The 13,288-nt window shown below is 44.3% G+C and overlaps 1 protein-coding gene across 1 annotated transcript in view; it reads right to left on the bottom strand.

The window, feature by feature from the left end:
• The window catches only part of BCAS1 (breast carcinoma amplified sequence 1), a 38,878-nt gene extending 26,805 nt beyond the window's left edge, over window positions 1–12,073 (bottom strand). The window contains 4 exon segments of the mRNA XM_009071193.1: window positions 388–543; window positions 6,209–6,603; window positions 11,821–11,902; window positions 12,005–12,073. Of these exon segments, the coding sequence (XP_009069441.1) occupies window positions 388–543; window positions 6,209–6,603; window positions 11,821–11,902; window positions 12,005–12,073 (702 nt within the window).
• Window positions 12,074–13,288: the final 1,215 nt, after the last annotated feature.

The following is a 13,288-nucleotide window of genomic DNA, read 5'->3' as shown; positions in this document are numbered from 1 at the left end:
CCCCCCCCCCCCCCAACAAATATTGCTTCCCCCATGTGAGAAAATTTATAATGGAAACATTTCTTGAGAGCAACTCCAAGTCAATGGCTAAAATGGAAAATACCTGGACCAAATATAGACTACTCAAGCTTATACACCAATTAATAAAAATGAACTTTTAGAGATAAAATAGTTATACAGCTAAATACCTCCAGGTCACAAATATCAATGGAGGTTTCTACAGCATCATTTAATCATAGCTGCTCTGTCCCCACACACCTCTCACTTCACCCATTCCCAGTGCCCATGGCACTGGGCACATTACATTTAGCCCAACGTGTCCACGTGGGCTATTTAGAAGGATTTAAAAGCATAGCCAAGGAATGGGAAGGAAAGGCAAAAGCTTACCAGTGTTTTAAGGAAGCTCATGACTGAGTTCTCTCCTGCAGCAGTGGCCTGAGGGCTGTCCTGCTTTACCTCTGCCTTCTCAGGGTGCACAGCAGTGAGACTGTTGCCACCTGCCGAGTCCTGCCGTAGGTCCTGGTGGTTGCAGTCATCTATCTCCTGAAACAAGGGGGCAGAGATTCCTCAGTCCCAGCCTGCTTCGTGTCCAGTGGAATGCCAAAGTAACTTTTGTGACTTGCATTATGTTGCTGAGAGTCACAACCCTAATTCCAACCATACTTCTCCAGCCTACATCTTGGGAACAATGGAGCATTTATTCCTCTCCTTCCCCTCTTTTCTAATCTATTCAGTGGTTGCTGTTGGTTGGGGGAACAATGTTCTCAGCTACCAAGTACAACAAACACGAGTAAAGGCACACACAGCATCCCAAACATCACTTTTGTCTTTTCAAGGCTGAACTTGTAAAGAATGGGGATAAACGCTGAGATTTTGGCCTTGGACAGCTCAGTGTCTGGTTGTACTGGTTGTCCCTCTTTTCTAATCTATTCAGTGGTTGCTGTTGGTTGGGGGAACAATGTTCTCAGCTACCAAGTACAACAAACACGAGTAAAGGCACACACAGCATCCCAAACATCACTTTTGTCTTTTCAAGGCTGAACTTGTAAAGAATGGGGATAAACGCTGAGATTTTGGCCTTGGACAGCTCAGTGTCTGGTTGTACTGGTTGTACAGCAATTCCTTGGACAGCTCAGTGTCTGGTTGTACCACACAGCAATTGATTCTGCTACTCTCCATTCTGCCATTCCAGGAATAATTTTGATCTAGTAAACACAAACATGATACAGATTCAAAGAGGGGGGAAAAAAGCAACAACTCAGAGTCCTTCAGAGCTGTTTCCTCTCTTAATGGAATCACAGTTCCCAGAGCCCAAAAAGAGTTTCAGTGCTCAAGCACTCACAAGTGTGTAATATGAAGTTACTCTGTTTGTTTGGATACCTAAACAAGGGTCTGGTTTAAAAAAACCCACTTCTTGGACCAGGTATGGACAGTTTGGCACCTTTCACACTGAATTTCTCTGCCATTTTGGCCACTTTTCCTTGAGCCTGCACAGGTAAAGTCAACACAAGTGTTGTGCAGGAAGGAGAAGCTTGAGACAAGTCCTCATGTCCCAGTCAGCATTACCTTTTTGATATTTAAGAGTACTACACCTGGTTAGAAATGTCTGAGTGTTAGCAACCACCCTCCTCCCCTTCATCAATCTGTCTCCACTGCAAGGGCAGGGCTGGGCTGGCAATAAAGGAGATTGTGCCTGGTATGGTGCCCTTGACTTTGGAAAGGATTTGAAACTGGGCAGACAATCATGGCAGTGCCAAAACTCTTCAGCAGAAGTTACCACCTCCAGCTATTTAGCCAACAGTACCCAAGGACCCATCTGGTCACTAGGAAAGAATCTGGTCATTAGGAAGGAATGACTAGTTGGTAGGAAATTAGATGCCCAGATTACTCCAGAGGAAAAATCAGGACAAGGAATAACCCTGATGATCCTGGCCAGGTGTCTCCAGTAAACAGCATCTTGCTGGAAGTCTAAGTGGCACCAAGGGTTTTTTTTCCTAACCTGCCCATTATAGTTCAGTGCCTTTTTTTATGTGGAAAAGTTAAAATAAGATTCTTCTTGAGAACCTTTCCCTGGACTGGGTGATTAAAAAAAAAAAAAATCCCACAATATTTGGATGACATTTGCAGAGGACTTAGATCTCTCTAGTTTACTAGTGGAAGGAGTTGACTGAAGAAGCAAAAATGCTTATAATTTTCAGAGAGCTAATTGGGTATGGGGAAAGCTGAGATTGGAATGGGCAGTCTCCACACAGCATTGCAGGAGTTAAAGCACACAAGGTTTTAAATGCAAGAACAGATTTCTGTCTAACTCTCCACCCACCCTTTCCCAAGTTTACCCAGGAAGAACACAGCACAGTAGCTGAGTGCCTCAACAGGCTATTCAGAAGTTTCTTACAAGGGTCTAACACACCACTTTGTCCAGCTGCCAGTTCCAGGCCAGAGTGGCTCCAAGAACAATATGTCCCATGCAGAACATGCGTGGCCACACCAGTCCCTGGGCCAGGGATGCCTTCTGAAGACTCTGGGGCTGTGGAAAGTGCTGGCCCTGTTTCAGAGGTCAAAGGGGCAACAGGGGCATGAGGCAAGAGACCAAAGCAGCAGGAGGCAGAAGATATGTTGCTAAACAAAAACAGCTTTGTAGCTGAAGTATTTGATGCTGAACTCTTCACTACTTGATGCTATCAAGAGAAACAAACAAATTAGATTTGGGTTTGTTACAGACACAAGGCCAAGACCTGGTGCTGGGCTGCACTCTAGGAGGAAAGAATCTTGGCTACACACAACTGCTTTCAGCAGCAGATACCACCTGGGACAACTGCAGAGGTGACAGGTATCACTGCTGGCAGCTCTGCCTGTCCCAGGGTGTCTCCCTGGCAAAGCCACACTTCATCCTGCAGAAAGGCACTGCAGAGCTTGAGACTTGGAGCCATCAAAAAAAGTCCCTCAACTCCAACTTCAGGGCACAAATGTACCCCATAATGACCCACCAGAGCACAAGGAGCCTTAACTCTGGGATTCCCACTAGCTACTGAGATACAGCTCCAGCCTGGGCTTTGAGAGATGCTGTGATCCACCTTGTGCTTCCATGGGAATTCTGCTGCAGGAAGGAGCACAGACTCAGGCCATCAGCACATAAATCAGGCAGAGATAATGCACAGTCCTACATGGTCACGTTTTCAGAGCCCCCAAATCCCCACAAAAGCCTCTGTTGCAGCTCCTTGTGCAACCCCCCAGGGGCAAATAATGAGAGAGTAGGAATAACAGAAGGTCAGTATAAAAAGTTCACAGATACTATGTAAATGTTCAATTCACTTCTTTGAGAAGCTAAATTTGGGGGGTAATAAACACCTTAAATACTTATACTGTAGTTTCAGTTCAGTCATTAGGAAAAAAAAAAGCATATCAAAAGAATGTATTCCTGCCAGCACTTTTGTTTGCATGAATCATGGCTCAGTGAAACATTTCAGGCATATAATTTATCTTTTCTTTGGCTTACATAGTAAATGCCTCATGAATTCATGAATTCTGCCCTTGTTTTAATTATGCTGTGTTCTGAATGTAGTTTTGTAGACCACAAAAATAAAGAGTGGTTCACCAAACACAGAATGTTTGTACAGCTCTTTAAGCTACAACTGTGGAGCCTCTCTCTGACTTACCAGCAATGCTGTTTGTTTTGTCTTGGCACTCAATTCAGGGAAACTTTGCTTTGCTTTTAGCTTTTACAGATACTACAAGTCATAATCCACCAAACAAAAAAAAAAAAAAAAAAAGGGACTGCTGGCAGCAAGATCTGGATTTTTAGTATGATTATTTGGTAACTGTTTGTAGTTACTGCAGTAACAGTAATTAAATTAGACTTGGTCATTCTCCCATCCTACATGAGAACTAGGAACTTCAAGGGAACAGAAGGCAACTGTGCTGCAAGGCAGAGCCACAGCCTTTGTTTGAGAATTGGAGTTTCAATTTGGCCAAATATCAGAGTGTTTAGTTGATACATTTATCTTCAGAAAAGGTCCTTAACTCCTCCCTGTCCCCAACCTATAATTTCCAGATTTAAAGAACAGAAGACAAAATTATAGGCCAAAAATTCAAGGAGAAGGTGACAATGTCACTCCCCTGTGATACAGTTCTGCCACTTATCTGCACCAAGCAAGTTGAACCCTGATTTTGTGAGTGCTCAATGATTTCCATGGGGCAGCTCTAGGCACACACATAGATGTATAGACACTTTTGACAACCAGCAGAGCTGTCCTTAAGCAGGTGCCCATGTGCCAAAGGAGCTGCTACATGGACTGGGACCCTGCAAACACTCACAGACACACCAAACATCACCCACAGCTGAGGAATTCCTGGGATTGCCACATTATACCCTGTAGGGAGGTCCAGGATGTGGATAGGTACAAGACAACTGGAGCAGAAACCCATAGCAGTAAGAATTAAGTCCAGGCATTATTGATATAAGAAGCTTCAGCTCAACAATCAGTGCTTGCAGGAGCTGTTTGAACTGGCAGACTAAGATTTAGGTTATCTTGTCCTGTCCCCTGATGGTTGCTCATACAGCACTGACTTGAGCTTTCAACATGACTCTTTGCACCCAGTAGATGTTTAACTCTGATTTCTGGTGAAAACTACTCCAGGTTGTTCTTTCATTACAGAGTTTCACACTATGACTTCAGCAGCACCAACTGTGACCTTTCACCTGACAGTGTGAAAGTAGAGCCACAGCAATGACAGCAAAATGGGAGACAAGACTTCTGCATTTGGTTCTATAAGCAACAATTCTTGCAAGCTACAGGGAAAACTTATTTGTGAGCATGTTAGTCAAAAATATCTGCAGGAATTTACAGTGTTGAAAAGCTTCATTCTCATAGGCTACACACAGCAGTGCCAGTGGGCACTGAATAGATGATTCATTGTGAATTATCCACCCTGGGCTGTGTAGGTACTGAATGAATTTGTATTCTTCTATGGATTCTTTAAATGTGCATCTGTAGCTATCTGAAATACTAGTGATGGGGCCAATTCTGAAGGACAGTGGTCAAAAATCAAACTGTTTTGTCTTACAAATGAAGCTTCAGAAAGTGATTACAATTTGTAAGCTCCTACAAGAGATGTGACCCTCAAATTTGAAGAGATCTATGAGAAGACAAGGTAGAAGAAAAAAAAATTCAAAGGGAATTTTGGGGACAACCTGCAATGTCATCAGTGCAAGCAGTGAGCACCTTGGGAGCTGTACTCAACACTACTCAAAGCATTAGTGACCACACAGCAATTTTATCTGTAAGCCTGAACTAGGCCAATTAAGCAGTTATTAAAGTGGCTTATATTCACATATTATATCACATACAGGTTCTGGTGAGAGGGTCACACAGCTAAGTCTCTCCCTCCTGTTCCACACATTGGACAGAATTTGAACTAGATCAATTGGTGTATTCCATCTCTCCAGCAGAACTCATGAGAGTTATGCCACTAATCCCCATGCAGGGGATGGACTTTTTCTGCAGTTAATTAGCTGAAGATTAATCCTTTGGTATATTTGCTGACATCAAACTTTGCAGGAAGTGTAAAATCTAAACTCCTATCTGTTTTCAGCTCCTATGACTAGTGTGTTCACTCAGCTAAGATACCTAGTTTCTTACATCACATTCTCATCCTGTAAAGTCAGTTCTAACAGACCACATTTCCCTGCCTAAAAATATCACACTACCCAGGGGTGCAAAACTTGCTACTGCATGAAATTGCTCATTCTAACATGTAGGGCATGCAACAAGCAGCTGTTGCTCAACAAGTGGGACTATTTTAAGGATGGCACAAACCATGCCAAAGACCTTCTAGAAAACCATCCAATCTCCAGCTCCAAGCACAAGAAAATTTGAGTTTCAGGTGTTCTTGCTTTCCCCTTGCAGCTGTTCACCCTGGCAAGTGGAACATGAGCTTAGCTGTCTCGCCCAAAGCTTTTAGAGAATTACCAATCAATTCAAACCCGAGGCCAGTGCCAGCATTTAGCCACGAGACAGAGCTTCACCACTCAGCCACAGGTTCCTCTGCCACACCTCTCTCCAGCCACCCCCACAGGGTGATGTTACCTGTGGTCGTTTTAAGAGCATCACTGGTTCACAACACAACACCACAACATCGAGTTGTCCTGTTCTATTCACACTGCCAAGAGGTTTCATTAGTGAAATGGATATTTTATTCAAGTACTTGCCTTGCCCTTTGGGACACTGTTGGATGTGCTCTGTGCTCCTGCAGCTCCTCTCGCCTCGATGCTCCTGTCAGGAACGTCCAACTCCTGCTTTTCCTCCTGGGGCTCACTTGGTGCTTTACTCCTTTCCTTTCCCTTCTCCAGTTTGAAGATCCTATCAAAGAAGGTCACTTGTTTCGGCTTGGAGGAAGCCACATCCTCTCCCTCAGGTGTCTCTGAGGCCGTGAGATCGATGTCTTGAAGCTGGCTCAGGGTTTTATGTGCCCCTTCCTCCCTGCCAGCTGCCGAGGGAATCTCTGTGCTCTCACTCGGGGCTTTGTTCGCGCTGGGCACCGCCGAGCTGACATCAAGCCTCGCTGCTCCAACGGATGAATCCGTAGCTGGAGCTTCAGTACGCCCTGGTACAGCCCAGGGGAATGAGAATACAGAGCTGGGCTTAGCAGATGGCAGAGCTGTCCTGGCAGAGCTCCCAAGGCTGTGCCCACCCGGCTCAGGAACAGCACTCTGTGCCATTGTCCTCGGCGAAGAAACGGCCACATTATCCCCTGCAACACTGTCCTTTGCAGCCACTGCCAACACAAGCATAACACAGTCGTTAGCACAGCCAAGGAGTTGTGCTGCTTGGACAATTAATCGTGGCAATCTTGGGCTTTAAGAAACTAGAGGTGTGGGATACACCGAGGGCAGCTCGTGTGGGCACTTCACTACCTTCCTGGCTAAAGAGGAGCTGCTGCTCAGCCATGAGATCTGAGAGATGATTTTCCTTCCTGCTACTCCTCATTGAAGTCAGAAAAGCATCACAATTCGAGAGTTCATACAAGAAAGGGGATATCAAACTTAAGGAGGTAAAGGGTTCTCCACAACCTCCTCACAGCTGCCAAAGTCAGGTAACATCCCAGTTTTTGACCTCTTAGTCCAGTGGATATTACCTACAAGTTAAAACTAGTGATATGGCAAAAAATAATCAATCAGTAAGACTTGAGACAGTTATGTATTAATATATAATAATACCCAGGGAGGCTGTGGCTGCCCCAGCCCTGGCAGTGTTTCATTCCAGGTTGGATGAAGCCTTGAGCAACCTGCTGTGGTGGGAGGTGTCCCTGCCTAGGGCAGGAATTTGGGGCTGGGTGATCTCTGAAGTCCATTCCAACCCCTAAAATTCTATGATTCTATGATTCTAATATATTACACTTTCCTCTGTTGAAGCTAAAGAGGAAAGAAGAATGGAAACCACCAGGACTGAGCCTGTTTTCCTGGCTCCCCAAACTCCCCACGGAGCTCTGCAGTCATAACTCAGTTCATTCATTTTTCCAGCACTGTTTCTTGCTTTGCTGCCCACTCTCCACACTGCAGTCTCTACTTGCTCTTCTCTATTGCCTGTCGGTTATTTTAAGCCTGGTTTGAATACCTATAAATCCCATCCGAGCCAGGCTGCTTATCCTTACTCTTTTTACCCACAAACAGGATGTCTCTGAATCCTATTTCCCCCACCAAAAGTCTCACAAATCATTCCCCCTTGTGTACACACGTGGCCAACACACTTAGATGTCAAAAACCTTTCAGCTTACAAGTGTATTTTATGATTTTATATTACAATGGCTCTTTGATAACACAGCTGAGGTGGAAATCCCTAGGCCTGGGGATGCAGACAGGAGGCAGCTCCTGCTTTACAGGAGACAAAAGACACAAGAGACAAAAGAAAAACCATCTTTCTTGTATCTGTTTTGTGGCTGTGAGACCAAATCACAGCTGATGTGATGTGAAACCTCAGTAAACAAAGAGAGGTAAACTTCACAGCTCCTTCTCAGCCTGAGCATCTCTTCCCTTCTTCATCTAGAACATAGATCTGATTTCCCTGTCAATCATCACCACAGATTTCAGGGATGAATTTAGATCTACTTAATTATAACTGTGAAAAACTGACAGCCTCAAATTGACTTGCTAAATGAGAACGTGAAAATTGTCAGTTTCAATGTCAAATTGCAATTATTTCAAATTGCAATTGTAATAGTCTAGTCAATATTGTGCCTTTCACATTTTGCTTCCAGAGAAATAAACCCCCAGATACCAACAAAGCCTGACAAACTCCTGTCTTCCACTGTATGGATTCAGCTTGATTTGTTACATTCCTTTTTCAGACTAGGCAAGCAGAACATTTTTAGTTCAGTGCTTTTAAAGCTTCCCCTTAGCATTTCACACCAAAATTCCCCCAACTTTCCACCTCCCCCAGGGATTTTGCATGACAACACACAAGCACCAACAGGTACTGCATAACATGTCTGTGAACATTCATCACTGTCCTCCTGTGGCAGTGCCCAGGAACTCTGGTCACATCCATGGGCAAATCCAGGAGAACAGAGCTCCAGCATCCAGCCATGACATCCCCTTCCCTACAGCCTTAACTCAGGGACCAAGAGTCCCTGCTGGAACTGTTTCACAGCTCAGGTGGTTCCTGATGAGCTGTGGTGGAGCTTCCATAAACCCAAGAATCCCAGAATGGTTTGGGTTGGGAGAGACCTTGAAATCATCTCATTCTACCCCCTGCCATGGGCAAGGACACCTTCCACCAGCTCAGGTTGCTCAGAGCTCCATCCAACCTGGCCTGGAACACTCCCAGGGATGGAGCAGCCACAGCTTCTCTGGGCAACCTGTGCCAGTGTCTCACCACCCTCACAGGGAAGAATTCCTTCCCAATGTCCAATCTAACCCTCTCTCAGTGTGAAGCCATTCCCTCTTGTCCTGTCCCTCCAGGCCCTTGTCAATAGTTTCTCTCCATCTTTCTTGTTGGTTCCTTCAGGCACTGGAAGGCCACAACTAGGTCACCTCAAAGTTTCTCTTCTCCAGGCTGAACAACCCCAACCCTCTCAGCCTTTCCTCCCAGCAGAGCTGCTCCATCCTTCTCATCCCCTTAGTGCCTCCTCTGCACTCACTCCAACAGCTCCATGTCCTCCCTGTGCAGGTGACCCAGAGCTAGAGGCAGTGTAAGCCCCAAGGGACTGGGCCAAAAATCTTGCCAGCAGTGGGAGCAACATCTGACAGAGTCAGGGCTGCAGTGGCAGAAGTCACAGCTGTGGGCAGCACCTCACAGCTGCCAGGGCCTGGCTCCTTGCTCCTCTGCTTTAACATTTCTAATGTGCCATTTGCTTTCCCATTGTGTTTTCAGCATAGGCAGAGCAGCCAAAATGCTTCAGTACAGCCTGTTCTGGCCAGGTAAAGGGCACTGCACTTTGTGTGCACACTGAAACAATTTCTTTCCCTGGATTCTCTCTGCTACTATTCATGTAAGGCAATAACTCCACTGGCAAGAATCCTTGGCCAGCAATATCCTTCTGCAATATTTCATGAGCACCTATTTCAATGTACTGACACGCAAAGCAGAGGTACAAATCACCAGCTACTCAACCACCTATTCAGCTACTCAGCTGGGGCCACTGAGGATCAGTGAGAGTTTCCTAAGCCTCCTGTAGTACTGCATGAAAAAAACTCGAAGCACTGACTTCTAATTATACTTGGAAACTTGGGAAGGAAACATAAAGCAAACCCTTCCCCAGCCAAAGAAAGGAGAAACAATATCCATTGGAAAATTATTGTAATAGATGCTGAACTTCTGCTTTTTGTACCAGATAACAAATGAAACACAAGAAAACTGTCTTCTGTATAAAAATAGGAACTGCAGCTCATCATTAAGAAAACCAACTAAACAAGAGGTAGCACGTGAAGCTATCAAGCTCCTTTTATCTCTAATTATCATGGAAGGAATGAAAGACCTGGAAAATATCACTGGCATGAGCTCTGCAGTGCCTCTTGTGTCAGAACAGCTCAGGCTGTGTCAGGCAAAGTCTGCTCAGACACAGGCAAAGCAGATCCCACCAGCAGCAAGGAGCCAGCACTGTGGAGCTTCTGCTCAGAGGAGTTTGATGCATGCCACAGGCACAGCAAACTGAAGGAGAAAGGCTTGGAAGCTCCAATGTTTGGATGAAAAGTGCCTCTTTTTGCTTTTAAAGAGACACAGAAGTGCCATTCTTTGCAGAAATTATCCCTCAATCCAGAGGCAGATTAGGAATAGAAGCAAAACCTCCTAAATTCTAGGCCAGGTCTGTGAGTAGATCAAAGCTGCTCTCTCTCTGAATGAGATTAAAAGCTGCTCTGAAAGGAAAATCAATGCACAATTTACAGCACTGCTGAGAAACTGCATTTCATGCCATTCCTGCACAGGCACTTTCCTTTCAAGTGTTGAACAAGACAGTCACAGCACACAAGATGTGTCTTGCTTTTCCTTTCACTTCATCAGGATATGCTAAACAGGCAATCCCATGGCTGCTCCAAGTCCTTCTGTAAGAACACACTCAAAGACATTTCTTCTGAAATTTGCTAGATTAGACCAAAAATTTTTTCCTGAAGAAAAACTGCACAGAGAAGAGTAATGGTTAGTGCAACGTTACAGAATCACAGTCTGGTTTGGGTTGGAAGGGACCTTAAAGATCATATCATTCCAACCAATTTTATATCTATATACACACACATATATATATATATGTGTGTGTAAAAAAGTGCCTCAAGTGCTTTGTGTTTCAGCCCTTACAGACCCACAGAGCTGTGTCAATACACTATTTCTCTTAGATTCTACTAGCAGAATACCCTGAATGCAATTTATCCTCTGGGACAAAGGAATTGCATCTTCACTCAAGGTTTTTTTTTTCCTTTGTAATCTTTCTAATTACTTTGTAATTATTTTTATGAGCAGGTCATTGTTTCCATCTGTGTGTAATTAACCCCCAAATGCACATGAAATTGTTCCCATTTCACCCTCTTGCTGCATTGGTGCTCTGTGTAATGCAAAGCAGAGATCTCTTGTCTTTGACATAGTTCTTCAGAAGCTGTTGTTCTTCTTTTATTAAAAGACATCTGCAAATATATTAACCCTTTTTTTTTTTAAGTCTCAATGGTTTTTTTTGCATGTGTTAGTACAATTTTCCTGTCTCTTTACTCATTTCCCAGTGGCTTAAACATAGCTGTAAATTTTTTGTGGAAGCCCTATGTAAATGATTGCTCTCCCTGTGTATGTACAGGTTGTAATGTAAAATTATTGACAATATAGACAACTTGCAGTTCTGGCTGTCTTCCATTAGGCATTATGAGGCTCTATGACCCTTACAAGAGCCTAAATTTGGGCTCCTTGCAGCAACAATTCCTCCAAGGCTTGTGGGAGACATGAGTTCCACCAGAGCCCAAGCAGAGGTAGTTTATGCCAAACCCTGAAGGTTTTGCAGCACTTTGGAAGGGACCAGCCCCAAAACACTCCTGCCCTAGGACACTTCATGCTAAGCAAACCCTTTACTCTAAACCCACTTTTCATGGACCAGATGCAGAGCCAAATTCCTAGAGCTATTAAACAGCTTCCAGAGGACTTGGGAAATATTTTCTTATCTTGCTCTTTATTATCTTTAAAATTCCAAGGTTCTGTAAACCCACAGGTACTGATTCACAGGTTAAGAGCTGAACCATGGGCTCATATTCTAATTTAAAACTATGCATCAGTATTTATTGTTCCTCCAGTATAAACCTGTGTCTCATGGCAAAAGAAGAGCAAACACTCCTCCTTTCCCAGTACATACCTTCACCATTCACTGCTGGGGAATGAGGCTGAGCAAATACAGCAGATCCATTTGTAATACTGTCAGGAGAGTCAGAGAGAACCTGAAACAGCAAATCACACAGTTTTTAGGACTCACACATCAGGGGGTTGAATGTTGTACTGGCAGTAGCCATGGAAAATGAGAATGAGGAGCTCTTCCTTACCTGATAGCTCTTCACTGTACAGGTATTGTCATCTTCAGCTTCCTCTGGGACACTCACTGTGTTCCCCATAGCTCCTGCCAGGTAGAGAAAGCAAAGCCAACTAACCCTTTCTTTCTCATTAATGACTTTCCTGCCTAACTCCAATTAAGAGGCAGCCAATGGGGATTGACTGTTTCAGGCTGGTTAAGTGGCTAAAAAGCCCCACATGCTCTCCCAGAGGCATATGCCCCATCATCAGGCTGCACCAACCAGTCTTACCCATAGCCCATTATGCTCAGGGCTCACAGCTGCTCCCCCAAAAGGCTATAAACCAACAAACTCTTCTTGTTAGTGGAGGAAAACTGGCTGCAATCACACATGCAGCAGTCATTAGAGCTCAGGAGATACCAACATGGAGTTGGCATCAGAAAAAGAAAAAAGTATAGGGATAAATTATAACAGTTGGACATTTTGTTGGATTTGCAGTTAAAATAGAGCAGAGAAAGAAAGGAGGCAGCAGGGAAAGGCATCACACATGTAAACTCTGAGTTGTAACCTCTTTCCTGTGTGTACAAATGCACATAAACCTTCTGGGGGGTTTGTTTTGGTTTGAATTCCTTCCCCCCTCAATTTAAAGTACACTTATGTACCCTCTGAGCTCTCTGTGCTTTAGAACTGTAAATTCTTTGGGGACAAACACACTCCCTGCAACACAGTGAAAAGGCAAACTGATCCCAAGCCAGGAGAGAAGTTCCTCTGGACTTTGGCTCAGGATATAAATGTCTATGTACTGTTAAAGCTCTGCAAAGAAACAATAAGGAGAGAGGATTCTGAGTCACACCTTGAGAGAAGAAGGTGTCTAGAGAGAGGAAGAAGAGCTGGGGCTGTGCTTATCCTTTTGAATGTCCTGCACAGCCATCACAGCTACCAAGTGCCTTCTGGTGGGTTATTGCTTTGGTTTAAGCCTGTCTGAATCAGTGAAGCTGCAGAGGGATGGAGGAGAAAAAAACCCCTTAATTAAAATAATTTTAATTAAACAGGCCATAGCTGTTGGAGGAAAGAAGGAAAACAGTAGTTTTGCACAAGCATATTGACTAGAATTGGAAAGGGAGTGTGAGGGGCACCTTGTGTGTGCCTCCAGTTGCTGTTTGCTGAGCTCGAGCTCCGAGTTATTTTGCAGAGTTATTTCATCTTCTCAGCTGATATTTCCAGTATAAATCAGAAGTTCTGATTTATGGTGGAAAACAGCCAGTGCTTGCCCATGGATGTACAATGGCCTCTTGTCCTTGCTCTGCAATTCTGTTT

This window comes from Acanthisitta chloris, unplaced genomic scaffold (genome assembly GCF_000695815.1).
Source record: "Acanthisitta chloris isolate BGI_N310 unplaced genomic scaffold, ASM69581v1 scaffold1563, whole genome shotgun sequence".
NCBI lineage: Eukaryota > Metazoa > Chordata > Aves > Passeriformes > Acanthisittidae > Acanthisitta > Acanthisitta chloris.
This window is presented reverse-complemented; position numbering and strand designations above follow the sequence as displayed.